This window comes from Pezoporus wallicus, unplaced genomic scaffold, assembly GCF_028554395.1.
Source record: "Pezoporus wallicus isolate ANWC-B61680 ecotype Strahan unplaced genomic scaffold, APGP_CSIRO_Pwel_v1 contig_6966, whole genome shotgun sequence".
Taxonomy (NCBI): domain Eukaryota; kingdom Metazoa; phylum Chordata; class Aves; order Psittaciformes; family Psittacidae; genus Pezoporus; species Pezoporus wallicus.
The window spans coordinates 4,871,712-4,886,448 of record NW_026639746.1 but is presented as its reverse complement, the minus strand read 5'-3'; the positions used below and the strand labels follow the sequence as shown (position 1 = coordinate 4,886,448).

The 14,737-nt window shown below is 38.7% G+C and overlaps 1 protein-coding gene across 11 annotated transcripts in view; it reads right to left on the bottom strand.

The window, feature by feature from the left end:
• The window catches only part of CADPS2 (calcium dependent secretion activator 2), a 310,379-nt gene that overhangs the window by 65,472 nt on the left and 230,170 nt on the right, over positions 1-14,737 (bottom strand). For all 11 annotated transcript variants that reach the window (XM_057415800.1, XM_057415805.1, XM_057415801.1 and 8 more), the window contains one exon: positions 1,280-1,383. In XM_057415800.1, coding sequence (XP_057271783.1) covers positions 1,280-1,383 — 104 coding nt within the window. The remainder of the gene's footprint in view (positions 1-1,279; positions 1,384-14,737) is intronic.

The following is a 14,737-nucleotide window of genomic DNA, read 5'->3' as shown; positions in this document are numbered from 1 at the left end:
TTGTTGCATGAATGAAGGGGAGAATAATCTTAAAATTGTTCTCAAGCTGTCTTAGATTAGATTGAAAACTTCTGCTGAATGGAATTTTCTGAAGGCATATGCAATATATTTACTCTTCTGAAAAATACCACATTTCTGACTGCAAATACATAGTACAGAAAGTAATCTTTGAACAGAGGTGTTTAATCATACATGGCTCATTTGATCTGTGTTTTTTTTTGTGTTCTTTTCCACAGAAGTCTAATATTCTTAGAGGAATGCAGGTCCTCAAAAGACAAAGACAACAATATATACATTTTATTAAGTAATCATTATAGAGTAACACAGTGGCAACAGTAGTGTAGAACAGAACCTCAAGGGAATTCATTTCAAATCATCGAAACAGCTGTTTTTTTCAGTATGAGATAAAACATCTATAACAAGTTCACACATGACAGATGTAAGCTAAAAACTAGATTCCATAGTGTGATATAAAACCAGATGTTTTGAATGATCATATTTATAGCTATATATACTAAACCACGTTTATCCCTTTGCATATTTTCCCCAAAAATATTTATCAAGTTATTTAAGAATATTTTAAAAACAATTTCCTGAACCTTAGAAAACTATATTTATTAATTAAATGTTGATAATATATACAATTGAGTGTACCTGGTCAAGTTTATTTTTGTAATTCCTTGATATAAAAAAAAAGTGCTATAATTCTAAATATTCTAAATATTATGGTTTCTGTATCATGAAGCAAGACTTGAGAGTAAGAAATATGAAATTGTTCTATTTTATTTCTTCTACTATATAATGACATTTAAAAAGCTCAAGTTTAAAAGCAGTACTTTTCCAATCAACAGAAGAGCAATGTGAATGCAATTATTATACCCATCGTTAAAATCAAGACATATACAGCTGATGAAAACTAGCATTCAGTTATATTTTCTATTTTGAATGAGAGGTGAAAAGTTGGAAGGCACAACTGTATAAGGCTATGAATGTTTTCCACACCATTTCACCACCTCCAGCACAAAGATGCTTTCTCTATTTTATGCTCTTTAATTTTTATTTCTAAACCCACAGTTCATTCAAGCGAATTCAAGTAGAGTTTTATTTCACTTCACTTTTCATAAGCTTCAAGTCTCTTATTCCTCTGTAAATGTGAACTGCCTTAAACATATGTCAGAAAGTAAAGCTAAAATGTTTCTTGACAGAATTGCTTCACATCAGGGGAGAAGAAAACCTTAGGACAAGCCATTCTCTACATCAAATACACTTACGACCTCACCTCTGAATGATGTTCTTCATTTTGCTGCAATACTTCGATACAGAGTTCTGCAAGGTGAAGAACCTCTTCCAGTTTTCTAGCAGGTGTTGCTTGGTTCATGGTCTCTACATAAATGTAAAATGCAAACCAAAACTGCTTTAGTTACAAATAAGACTCAACGGTAAGAGAAAGAGATGTCAGAAACGAATGGGAATGGTGCAGTTACAATTTTCTGAAGTATAAACAATTTCATGTGTTGACATTCATTTATAAATGCAGCTGAATGTCCAGATCAGTAGAAAGAAAAAAATGTTTAATTCAGAAAAGAATCACTGATCATTATGAACATTATCTCATTTAATATGAGAACTAACAGATACATCAGTGTATTAGATGCTCAACTTCTGCAACAAGCAAGTTGTAATTCTCTTCAAGGTCAGATATACAAAGACACAAGACAGTAGAGACCTTTTTCATTATTGTACCGTCAGTTCAATGCTGTTCTCACTAGATGACTCATTATTATCATCGACAAGATTAATGCATTTTGCAGCAGTCAAAAATTCCAAAATTTTTATCTAAATAAGACACTGTGTTTTAGGCATATTTAATACAAACTATAGTAATAATTCAAAGAACTATTTTCTAATAACTTATTATTCAAATAACCATTTTTCTACCTCCTGTTTACCAATAGGAGTGAATCTGCATTCTTTTCAGTACCATAGTGAAGAGTAGCACTATAAAAGAGATTTTTATAACAGAATTGACACAAACTGACTAAAAGCTCCACATAAAAGAAAACAAGGATAAATGCAGAAGTCATAAATTATATGATGATCACTGATTCTACAGAGTAGACTTCAAAAAGAAGCAAACAAGAAAGGTAAAACAATTAGCTGAAATTCTTACAGTACAATTAAACTCAGTCGAGTATTCAATTAAAAAAAAAAAAATCACAGGACTATATCCCAGGAAAAGTCATGGGAGATAAGGGACAAGACCAATTGAGTTTTTTAACAACCACAGTTGAATCAGTAGAAGTAATTTGTCCATACATAATTTATATTGTTAGGAATAACTTCAGTATCAGCTATATGAGCTTGCTTACTTAACTATGCTCTTGTCCCTGAGTGTAAACCACAGGATGGAAATATTATTGCACAATATAAGCAGACGTAAAGTATGGTTACATTATCCGGGTTTGCAGAGGACTTATGAAGCTGGTAACACAAGGTGAGTGAGGGTCTCAGGAACACTATTTTCCCATTTTCTGTGCATGTTCATGGGTAGCAAATCACATGAATACAGCAGAAAAATCTGCTGACATTTCTTTCTCACTTTAGGCATTCATCATGACATAGAATATTAGCAGGCTAATTAAAAAAATCTACATGACCTCCCTTAATGTCAGTAAGAATATCAAACTGCATGCAATAAGTAATTTTTAACATTTAACATTTCTGGCAAATCAAAACAACTTTTCAGACATCTTAAAGGCGGGTGACCTTGTCCAGTTCTTCAGCACTGGACAAGAAGAAACAGTGGATTAGAACCTAGAGCAAACATCTGCTTAAAGGTGTCTACAAAACCACATTTTTTTCATGCAAAAAAAAAAGTAGGCAAATTAGTTACTGAAGCAACTAATGTTTTTTTTTTTCCAGATCTTATTAAGACCACATAAGGAGACATGTTGAAATAGTATGATTTCCAAAACAACAATCTAACTCAAGAAAGAGCTATTGCATGGACATGGACCAAGCACAAAACATGCACCACGACACAAAACTACATTCACAATGGCAAGACCACAGTTATTAATAATGTATTGAATTTGCAAATTTGATACTGTAGAACAATTATATGACTATAACCACAATTATATTAATGTATTATGTCAACTGTGATTAAAAAGAATTGGCCCAGCCCATATTATTTAATTTATAGTGTAATGACTACTACTGGATTTGGACTTAAGCAGTGGCTTCTATGCTTATTCGGGACTTAGTGGTGTGTCCTGTCCTCCCTGAAAACACAGCGAGTACTACTCATACAGCTGACACATCACTATCTGTATCACTGATGCTAATGATTCTTAAGAAGAAACCAGTGATATTAATACAGAGTATGACTGGCACATCTGATTTCAGCATAAACAACTCATTTTATTACAAATTCAGCCTGATCATCATAGACCTTACCACTAACCAAGTAAACAAAATTATTGCATTCAGAATTGCTTTCATTCCTAACGAAACCAAATAAGCTGTAAATGATTCAAAATTATCTTCTAGAAGGGCTCCTCTAAATTAGTAAAAAAGAAATTGTAATAATTATAATGAATCTGATGTTGCATTTTTGCACTAGAGTAAGTTCACTTATTTCACACCTGGAAGAAGATCTAAATAGCCTAAAAATGGCTATTGAACAGATGTCATTATCAGTAGGGAGAGCAGGAGAAAGACCATAGATTTACTAGCTAACTGTGAGATTACCCCAAACCACCACTCTGATGAGATCATGATGAAGAAAAATATGGTTTCAGGGAAGTATTAATTCCACTAAGCAAGGCACTGAGGAAGTGGAGTTCTAGTAATCTGTGTTGAAGTGATAAATTTTGATCAGAAATGGCATGGAAAGAATAAGAATTCTGAATTGCAATTAGAAATAGCATTGAATGGAGTCTGGGTTGTTTTGGTGTGTTTGTTCGTTTGTTAATAAGCCTAAGAAAATGAAGGATGAAAGAGGAGATGAGAAGTGCTCCCACACAGACAATGTGGGAATACAGTTTTCGCACAGTGAGACCCTAGTAGGAAGAAGAATACGTCTGTATGACCAGGGACGATGCTGGCATAAAAATAAATCAGTTGTGATAAATTATTTAAGGCAGAAATTGCGAGGATTTCAGTCATTATGGGACTACTGTTCAGATTTTTTTTTTTTAATAAGATTAGTATGTTTAGGAGGAAAAAGAGACCAAAACTGTAAATTTCTCTTTGAGGTGAGTTTTGCAAGTATCTGAATGAAATTTCATGGAAGGAATGACTAAAAATGTGAGACCGATTATGCTCATGAATTCCAGTTTCACGTTTTCATGAAATTCCCCATCCTATTTACCATTTACTAGTTTACTCCAAAACAATTTATTATTGCTAAAAACATGCAAATTACTCTTGATGCTTCCTAGAGCTTTCAACACTATTTTTAAAATTATTATTTTCCTATAAGATTTATTGGTAAGACATGGCAGAATATTGCACTCACTCTGCATCTGTCCTGGGTTTAGCAGTAGCAGTCAGGGTTTAAACCACGACAGCATCCTTGAACAAATCTCTCTAATTTTGTTGTCATTTACTTACAGATTAAATCAGTACATGCAATTTCATTTGTACGGTATATGCTTCCCTAGCTTTTGCTTAGGCTTCATCTAAAGCTTCCTTTTCCATCTGTATGTTATCACATCAGCTAGTCTTTTTTTTTCTGTAACTAAGAACCTTTCACTTTCAAAATCTATCTTTACCTGGGTGTATAAATAAAGGGCTACAGAGCAATTTGAAAGATAATGAACTAAATGATTTTTTAATCTTTTTTTTTTTTTACCAAACAGGTAGTATATTTGAAATATGAGTACCAATAAACTGGTACCTAGAAGTTTTAAAACCTCCAAAAAAACCCCTCCATCTGAGCAAAATACTGTGCTTGTCTTTATAAGCTAAAAAAAATTACAGGAATGGAAATCAGTGCTGTCAGTTTTCATTATATTCATGATGTCTTTCTCCCCACAATTACTAAGGGTTGTTAAGATGTGTTTACACTGCTAAAACTAACAAGTTGCAGCAGGAGTCGAGTCAGTAAATATGCTGCTTGACATCTTTTAGAAAATAAACAGAAAAAGCCATCAATCATCTGTTTTCAGCTTCACATTCTGCCGAAGTGAAAAAGCAAGCCAGGCTTTGCAAATAATGGATGCTTTCTCAAGTATGCATTATCAGTGAGTCACACAGGTACCAAGAACATATTGTTAAATGAGCTCAGCTAACTGACTAAAAAGCAACTGAAATGAAAAGGTGACTGCTTCACGGACTGATGGCGCCTAGGGCCACAAGGCGCTGTCAGATTATCCAGTCTGACCTGTGTCACACAGGCCAGAGAACTCCCCGTTCCTCCTTTCTTAAGCCCATCAGGATGTCTAAAACCTACTTCAGCTTGCTTTCCAGAAAAGAGTTTATCCTTGAAGACAAATGTACAGTTCACCTCTTTCTTTTTCTCCCCAGTGTGTAAGCTGCTAAACACTTGTGTTTAATTTCTCATAGACATCTGCTGAGCACAGGAGTCTGTTGACTTGAAAGGTGATTCTCCTTCTTGGGTATATGAGTACAGTGCAACTGGGAGGTACCTGTCTCTGGTCTGCCAGTCTTTCCTCTGATGGCACAGCATATATCCATTACTGTTTTTTCCTGTCCAGTATTTCATCTTTCCTCCTTTTCTTCAAACAAGCATATCCAGATCAAGACACTCAGGAAAGCCAACGTGGCTCTAGGCCAGAGATTATCAGGCAGATCAGTGGCAGGGGTACTGGAAAAAAGGCATGCAGGCCAAGAGATCCCAAGTTCACAGCCCTGGTGGGCTTATAGGTACCTTCATATCCAGACAGCGATATGGGACTGGAGACTTCTCTATAGTTTTGGATTTGGACTGGCTCATTTTATGCCAAACTGCAACAGAACATCCAATTTCCATTTGGATCCTTTATGTAACACAAGTGGCATTTGTTTTAATTTTTATTGGCACTGTTGCTCTGATTGCTGGCTGCACTCAGCTGTTACGCCACTTAACATTAATGCTACCAGCATTAAAGCCTGGAGATAGTGCACGATGCCTACTAATGGAGGTGTCTGACCATCAACTAATTTATTTCTATGCATGTGCCAGAATTAGACCCACAGGAGGGCAGATAACGCAATGTCTGTTGGCTGTCAAACTCCTTCCAGGATGTGCCGCACACACAGCGGTGCATGGCCTGAACAAATTCTGGAGTTTCTGGAGGAATATTGCCCGTTTGGATATTGAACAGAGAGAGCTAAATCAATCTTGCTTCTTTCCAAGTCCAGTTATAGTGCATGGAGCCTAACTGAGCTACCGTTTATTCTATACCAGCTCTCTTGCCAAGAAATCTGACTGATTCACTCTAAAGAGAAGCCCGAGAGTGAACTCATACTGATGCAGAGGGGATGACAGGGAAGCCTTGCAGTAAAGCAGGCCATAATATAATTTCATAATACAGACACATCATAATTTGGCCTGTATGAAGCCAACTCTTCTCCACTAGAGTCCATCAATCCAGATTTTTTTTTGACATATGAAACCAGCAAGATTGCATCTAGACTTGCATCAAAAGCAGTATAAACATCAATAAACTAGAGCTAATATGTGCTACTAGACCTGAACTGACTGTGCAGAGTTAATCCAAAACTCAGAAAATCCTCCCATAGATAATAATTTGCTGCTGCTGGGAGCTACAGTGGTGGATTTTCTTGTAAATTCTCACAGAATTAATTCTGCATGAAAAAGTAAGGAGTGGACATCTGGGAGGACATCCTATATTCTTGTAATTAAAAAAAATATGTATATACTAGCCTTATATAAATAATGGCATTTAGCTTTAACTATGGAATTGAAACAAGTCTTTCCACAATTGCTTTCTATGAATTCAACAGGATTTTAAATTCTGGGGACAAAAAAAATACTCTGGGGACGAAAAAAAAAAAAATATTGGAAATTAATTACCATTATCACCTATGTAGAGAAATTCTACTCTATATCATTTTATAAAGTGGGTCTTCAGTTTTTTAACATTTGTCATAGTATTCAATGATATTACTTTCATGGGACAATCACTGGTAGGTTTTGGCTCTTATTTTGTTTTGCCTACTTTGTTGTTTTTTTTTTTAAATTAGGGAAAATTCACTCAAGGAACAAAAATCCATTAAAAAAAAATGAAAACAAACAAAAATCTGAAAAGAAAAGCAACAGAAGAAAGGCAGAGGTGAAAAGAAATCTCCATTTTTAATTGCTGATCAGATCAGAGGCATTTAATTTATCATTCTTTCAATTCTGGTTTTGGAAACACAGACACAAGCAGTTGGAATTTTTCTTCCTGTCCCTCATGTCTAATTTCTCTTCAAAAGGGAAACAGCTAATGTTCTCAGCTCTTCCTGTTCTATGGAATAAAACTCAGAGGTAACAAATATGGTAAACTGGAGGGCTCCACAAATGAACACATCTGACATACTAAACTGACAGAAAACTGAAACCTGAAAGTGCAGACTTAGTAATGTTTTTTAAAAATCTAAATCCAAATTTTAGGGAGTTACTGAAAGATGACAATAACAAATCTAATGCCAGCAGGAAACGAAGAGGGAAAAATGATGTTGACAGTTATTAACTAAAACAGATTTTGAAGAAACAACTAATTGAGGACCTAAGATGAACAGAAAACAGTAAAATGTAACACAGATTTTCACTAGACTTGTGCAGTAGCTTTTCCTTATAGGATATTTTCTTATAAAAGAAATTCATCAGATCTCAATTATTCTGACTTTAATAAAGTATTGGATACTGTGCCTCCTGGGAAAACTACCAGTTAAGCAGAAGAAAATGAGGATTAAAAAAGAAACAATGTATTGGATAAAGAAGCTGCCTCAAGAGAAGGACAATAGGTAACGAGAACGAGCAAAAAAGGCTTCTTGAGAAATTCCTTGAAGATCCATTTTAGGGCTGAGCTTCCTTGATATTTTCACCATTGACTTCAGAATAAATATTAGGAGTGCATTTATAACAATGGTGTAAAACACTAGCAATAGACAGCAGGGTCAAAATGCAGTAACAAGTATTGGATAATTCCAAAGAATGAGAAAGAGAAGCACAATTTAATACTTTAAAAAGGAGGGCAACACATTTTGACACATGAACAGCAATGAACATTTGCTATAAACTGGGAACTCATCAGTTGGAAATGATCAAAACTCTGAAGACTGAGTTGAATTGGCTTTTCACAGAATGGCTGTGTACCACAAGCATAATACAGACATCAAAAGACAAGTGTTCCTCAATATGTGCCCTGGTGGAGGTCCTCCTGCAGCAGGTGGCTGAGCTGTGGGACACTGCCAATAGGCTAAAAGATGTCAGGGAAGCTGAGAGGAAGCAGGACTGCTTGCTCCAGGCCAAAATTGTGCAGGGGCCTCGGGAGTCCACTGCAGCCCATGGAGGAAAGAAGGAGGCTGCTAACCCAGGAAGCTGGGAAATAGTAACAAAAGCAACCAACACAAAAAGGAAGACGACAATTAAAAGCAAGGGGCTTCCTCCTAAATCTGTTGTCCCCATCCAGAACTGCTTTGCTGTCCTGCAGGGGGCTAACAAGGAAAGACACTTGCACCAGGAGCAACCGGCTGATGCACTGGTAAAGAAGATCACTACTGGTGCTGCCAGGAAAAGGAGGCAGGTCATAGTAGTAGGGGACTCTACATTGAAAGGGACAGAGACACCCATTTGTCGGCCTGACCCAGTCTCAAGGGAGGTGTGTTGCCTACCACAGGCTTGGATCAGGGATGTGGCAGAGAGGCTGCCTGCTCTAGTAAGTCCCACTGACTATTACCCACTTCTGGTGATACATGCGGGTGCCAGGGATATAGATAGCAGCAGCCTGGGGAACATAAAGAAGGACTACAGAGCCCTGGGAGAGGTGGTTAGGGGCCCTGGAGCTCAGATTGTCTTTTCGTCAATTCTCCAGGATAAAGGGGAGGACTTTAAAAGGCTAGGAGGATCGGCCAGGTTAATAAATGGTTGGAAGGGTGGTGCCAGAGTCAGGGGTTTGGGTATTTAGAACATGGGATTCAATTCGGGAGGCCAGGTCTACTAGGGGCTGGTGGAGCTGGTCTAGGGAAGAGCGATTTTGGTAGGAGGCTTGCAGGATTGGGCAAGGAAGCTCTAAACAAGATGTGTTGGGGGAGGGGGGCATCATTCCATCCCAACACACCCAGTCAATTTCCAGCACCTATAAGAAATGCGTGGAGCAATGTAGAGAGATTCCAGAGGAATTAGAGATGTGTGTATGCCTATGGGGGTGTGATATAATAGGTATCACAGAAACATGGTGGGATGGCTCCTACGACTGGAGTGTTGGAATGGAAGGTTACAGGCTCTTTAGAAGAGACAGGCCCAGAGGGTGGGGAGGGGGAGTTGCACTTTATGTAAGGGATAGGCTGGAGAGTATGGAACTCTGTCTGGGGACAGGTGAGCTGTCAACAGAGAGTTTGTGGGTCAGGGTTAAAGGGAGAACAGCAATGGGAGACATTACAATGGGGATCTGTTACAGACCGCCGGATCAAGGAGACTCTGTGGATGAAGCACTTTATAGACAGATAGGAAAAGCCTCATGCTCGCAGGGCCTTGTTCTCATGGGGGACTTCAACAACTCTGACATCTGTTGGAAGGACGGTAAGGCCCGGCACAAGCAATGCAGGAGGTTCCTCGATTGCATGGAAGACAACTTCCTTCTGCAAGTAATAGAGGAGCCGACAGGGAGAGGTGCCATGCTTGACCTCGTGCTCACCAACAGGGAAGGGCTGGTTGGAAATGTGATGCTCCAGGGCAGCCTTGGTTGTAGTGATCACGAGATGGTTGAATTTGAGATCCTCAGGATAGTTAGAATTAAACTTGGCTAGGGATGTGAAAGATAACAGGAAGGGATTCTATAGGTACATTGCAAATAAAAGACAGACTAGGGACAACATGGGCCCTCTCCAAAAGCCATCAGGAGAACTCTCCTCAGTCTTCACTGGCAAATTCTCTGACCACACCACCCAAGCCTTGGAAAGCAGACGCAGGGACTGTGAGAATGAAGAGACCTTGGGCCCACTGTAGGAGAGGATCTGGTTTGAGACCATCTTAAGAACCTAAATGTACACATGTTCATGGGACCTGATGAAATTCATCCGCAGGTCCTGAAGGAGCTGGTGAATGAAGTTGCTAAGCCACTGGCCATCATATTTGAAAAATCATGGCAGTCAGGTGAAGTTCCCGATGACTGGAAAAAGGGAAATATAACCCCCATTTTCAAGAAGGGGAAAATGGATGACTCGGGGAACTACAGACCAGTCAGTCTCACCTCTGTGCCTGGCAAAATCTTGGAGCAGATTCTCCTGGAAGGCATGCTAAGGCCCATGAAAATCAACAAGGTGCTTGGTGACAGCCAGCATGGCTTCACTAAGGGGAAATCCTGCCTGACCAATTTGGTGGCCTTCTATGATGGGGCTACAGAACTGATGGAAAGGGGTAGAGCAGTTGATGTCATCTACCTGGACTTGTGCAAAGTGTTCAACATTGTCCCACACGACATCCTTGTCTCTAAATTGGAGAGGCATCAATTTGATGGATGGACCACTTGGTGGATAAAGAACTGGCTGGATGGCCGCATGCAAGGAGTTGTGGTCAATGGCTCAATGTCCAGCTGGAGACCAGTAACGAGTGGTGTCCCTCAGGGATTGGTGTTGGGACCGGTCTTGTTCAACATCTTTGTCGCTGACATGGACAGGGGGATTGAGTGCGCCCTCAGCAAGTTTGCCGATGACACCAAGCTGTGTGGTTCGGTTGATACACTGGAGGGAAGGAATGCCATCCAGAGGGACCTTGACACGCTTGTGAGGTGGGCTGATGCCAACCTCATGAAGTTTAACCATGCCAAGTGCAAGGTCCTCCACCTGGGTTGGAGCAATCCCAGGCACAGCTACAGGTTGGGCAGAGAAGAGATTCAGAGCAGCCCTGTGGAGAAGGATTTGGAGGTGCTCATTGATGAGAAAATGAACATGAGCCAGCTTCAGTGTGTGCTCTCAGCCCAGAAAGCCAACCGTATCCTGGGCTGCATCAAAAGCAGCGTGACCAGCAGGTCAAAGGAGGTGATCCTGCCCCTCTGCTCTGCTCTCATGAGACCTCACTTGGAGTATTGTGTGCAGTTCTGGTGTCCTCAACATAAAAAGGACATGGAAGTGTTGGAACAAGTCCAGAGGAGGGCCACGATGATAATCAGGGGACTGGAGCACCTCCCGGATAAAGACAGGTTGAGGAAGTTGGGGCTGCTCAGCCTGGAGAAGAGAAGGCTGCGTGGAGACCTCATAGCAGCCTTCCAGTATCTGAAGGGGAGCTATAAGGATGCTGGGGAGGGACTATTCATTAGGGACTGCAGAGACAGGACAAGGGGTAACGGGTTCAAACTTAAACAGGGGAAGTTTAGACTGGGTATAAGGAAGAAGTTCTTTACTGTGAGGGTGGTGAGGCACTGGAATGGGTTCCCCAGGGAAGTTGTGAATTCTTCATCCCTGGCGGTGTTCAAGGCCAGCTTGGACAGAGTCTTGGGTGACATGGTTTAGTGTGAGGTGTCCCTGCCCATGGTGGGGGGGTTGGAACTTGATGATCTTAAGGTCTGTTCCAACCCTAACTATTCTATGATTCTATGATTCTATTATATATTAGATCAAGCAGTCCTGTTATAATAGTACTGGTAGTACTGTGCAAGGCATCTAGTGGGGATGACTGCACAGTTCTTGTCAGTGATGCTCAAGAAGGCGGAATTCAGATTTTAATAGAGATGATAAGATGATAAAAATGAAGAATAGGAAGCTAAAACTCTGAGACAAGGTGATGAAAGTCTAATTTCCATGAGCATAAACCACTTGTCTAAAAATGCATCATAGGGTGATGATGAAATGCTATGAAGGAGGGAACTAAACTTCCTTAATTAGGGTTACAGAACTAGATTAGCATGTTAAAAACTAGAAACTAGTTTGACTGTAAGTTGATTCCTACACCTGTAGAGCAATCAGGACTTGAAATGGCTTTCACATGGATAAAGCAGGGGTTGGAAAAAGGGAAGAGCAGTGACAAAGACAGCCCAGCTGTTAAGACCTAATGTATGTTTATGAAGTACCACGATGTGGACCCAACAATCCAGGTTGTTTTTTTTTTCCCAGCCCTCTGCTTCAAAGTTGACATGAGGGATATTTGCCCATATCCTCCTCTTTCTGTTTAGCTGTGTAACAAACAGAGACCAAGAAGGTGCTATGCTGCTGCGCAACTCATTCGTTTTTGTTTGTTCAGTGAAATGAACATGCATGGAGAGCTTTAATCACGTCCTCTCCAGGTACAATAACTCTCTCCACTTGTCTTCTGAATTTCAATAATGTTTGTAGGGTTCTTCTTTTTAAGTCTGATAGATCCTTCTGAGCCTTGAGGGCATTTACATACTACCTTTCCTTTAGAAACTTGTATGTAATAAGTATGTTAACGATCGATGTCCTTTAAAAAAACGCAAACTGTTGAGTTGCTCCTGACCTTCTATTGTATGGAGTTAACAGTTATTCAGCCTTTGGCAGCCTGTCTGATAGAAATAAATATTGGGATGACAACTGTGATTTGTCTTTGAGCAATTGCACGCTACACAGTAACTATTTGCTCTGATTTTAATCAAATTTATTCTCATTCCTTTTATTAAAACTGTTTGGCAGAAGGAACCCAGTATATTCTGTTACTACAGACTTTTAAAGAGAGTGAGTTAAAAGACAGACTGCTTAATAATTTAAATTTTTATAATCTATTGCCTCAGAAAGAATATCTAGGAACAATGACAGATGCAGCCCTGTTTGCTTCACAGCCATTTACCACTTCAATCTCTAACCCAGTCCCTTTATTTCTCCAGAGCAAGGTAATGCCCTTGTGCTGAAAAATGTATTTATATGTAAGCCGCTATCACCTATTTTAGGAAATGACAACAGCACAAGCAGAATACATTACTCCTCAGCCATTCATATTTCAAACAAATTTAAATGGGGTAAACCACTAATTTCTGAGAAGGAATAAGAATTTTTTTTATTGTCTGTGTGTATTAATGGACATGTATAAAATATAAGTAAAAATATGAATTCTTATAAGGAAGGCCATTGTTTTTGAAAGAGAGAAAACAGGTGAGGGAGGCATGTAGATTTCTAGAAGCTGTTCAATGGAGGCTATACAAAATGCATCTGAAGAATGCTGTTTGTTGATGGCTTCAGAATTTAGCAGGTCTTGTTATGTTCAACATTATCAATAGGAAGAGTTAACTCAAGTTAAATATTGAATAAGACAGGAAAATATGCCATACACAACATGATCTTAAAAGCACTTTCAGGCAGAGAAATCTCAAAGGTAGCATGTGTTGTGATGAAAATGGTTTATACTTAAAAAGAGATTTTCACATATTGATTCTGTGATCATCTCCTTGACAAATTATAAAGCCTTGCTGCAAACTACAAGGGCATTATATGAGAGTTCTTAGACACAGTTCAAAATTATAATAGTAGGTTTGTTGCCATTCTCTTCAAAATGGCAATTATACTGAGTGAACAGATTAGCTACTCCATGAGAATTTTAGCCGTACATGTTGTAAGCAATGACATGCTGAACCCTGTATAATTGTCATTGCAACTGTAATTTTTATTGAAAAAAGCTGTTCTATATTCATAATAATATAATGACACTGAAGTGCTAAATAAAATGTCATCCCAACTGCAAACAAATTCTGTTGATGCAAGTGCTGCTTATACCACCGTGTCTGCCATTAGGAAAGTAACCACTGTCTTTGGGAAAGCATTCAGTCTTGTTCAATTGAGCTTGCGAAAATGAGAGCACTCGGGGAATAGACCTGGGAACCAGGCAACCACACTGCTGATAAAGGATTCTCACAACAAAAAGAATTTGCATGTTCACCTCTGTACTACCTAAGAAGGACACTCCTGCAATTCAGGATTCTCTATACAGTATCTAATGCAGAAGCTAAAGGGTAAATAATCATGATCAAGAAATAGCATTTCCCTATTTTCCACAACAATGCAATATATAGTATTAGGGACAAGCCTATTGTACATCAAGTTTATGATGAAATCTGTAGGAGTTTAGTTAGTGACACAAAGAGGAGCAGGATTTGGTCCTGCTAGACAGGCTAAAACATAATTTTATATGGATTCCTTTCAGCTGCTTCATCTTTTGCGTCAGAGAAATGGGTTCAATAAGGCACAAAATTCTGGGGGAACACAGTCTATTGACTCCTTTCAATAAAATTAATTTTTCTGAGTTTCTGATTAATTTTCAGTTGCATTTTCAGTCAGAAGCTTAATTTGATTAAGCAGTTAAATTACAAACACTATATACCTTTAAGCCTATATACCTCTTATAAACCCCATAATTCTATATACCTCTTATAAGCCTATAAACCTCTAGTTTCACCTAACTCACACAGTGAATTTCCATTTACTCACTGTATGTGATAGGCTTTCTTCTCATCCATTCTGCAGTATAAGTATTTGTCAGACACTTAAGGGTCAGTTTTGCTATCCTATTTTAAGAACATGGCAATAGCTTCTTTCAAAGCATGCATAAACCTAATGTAAAATG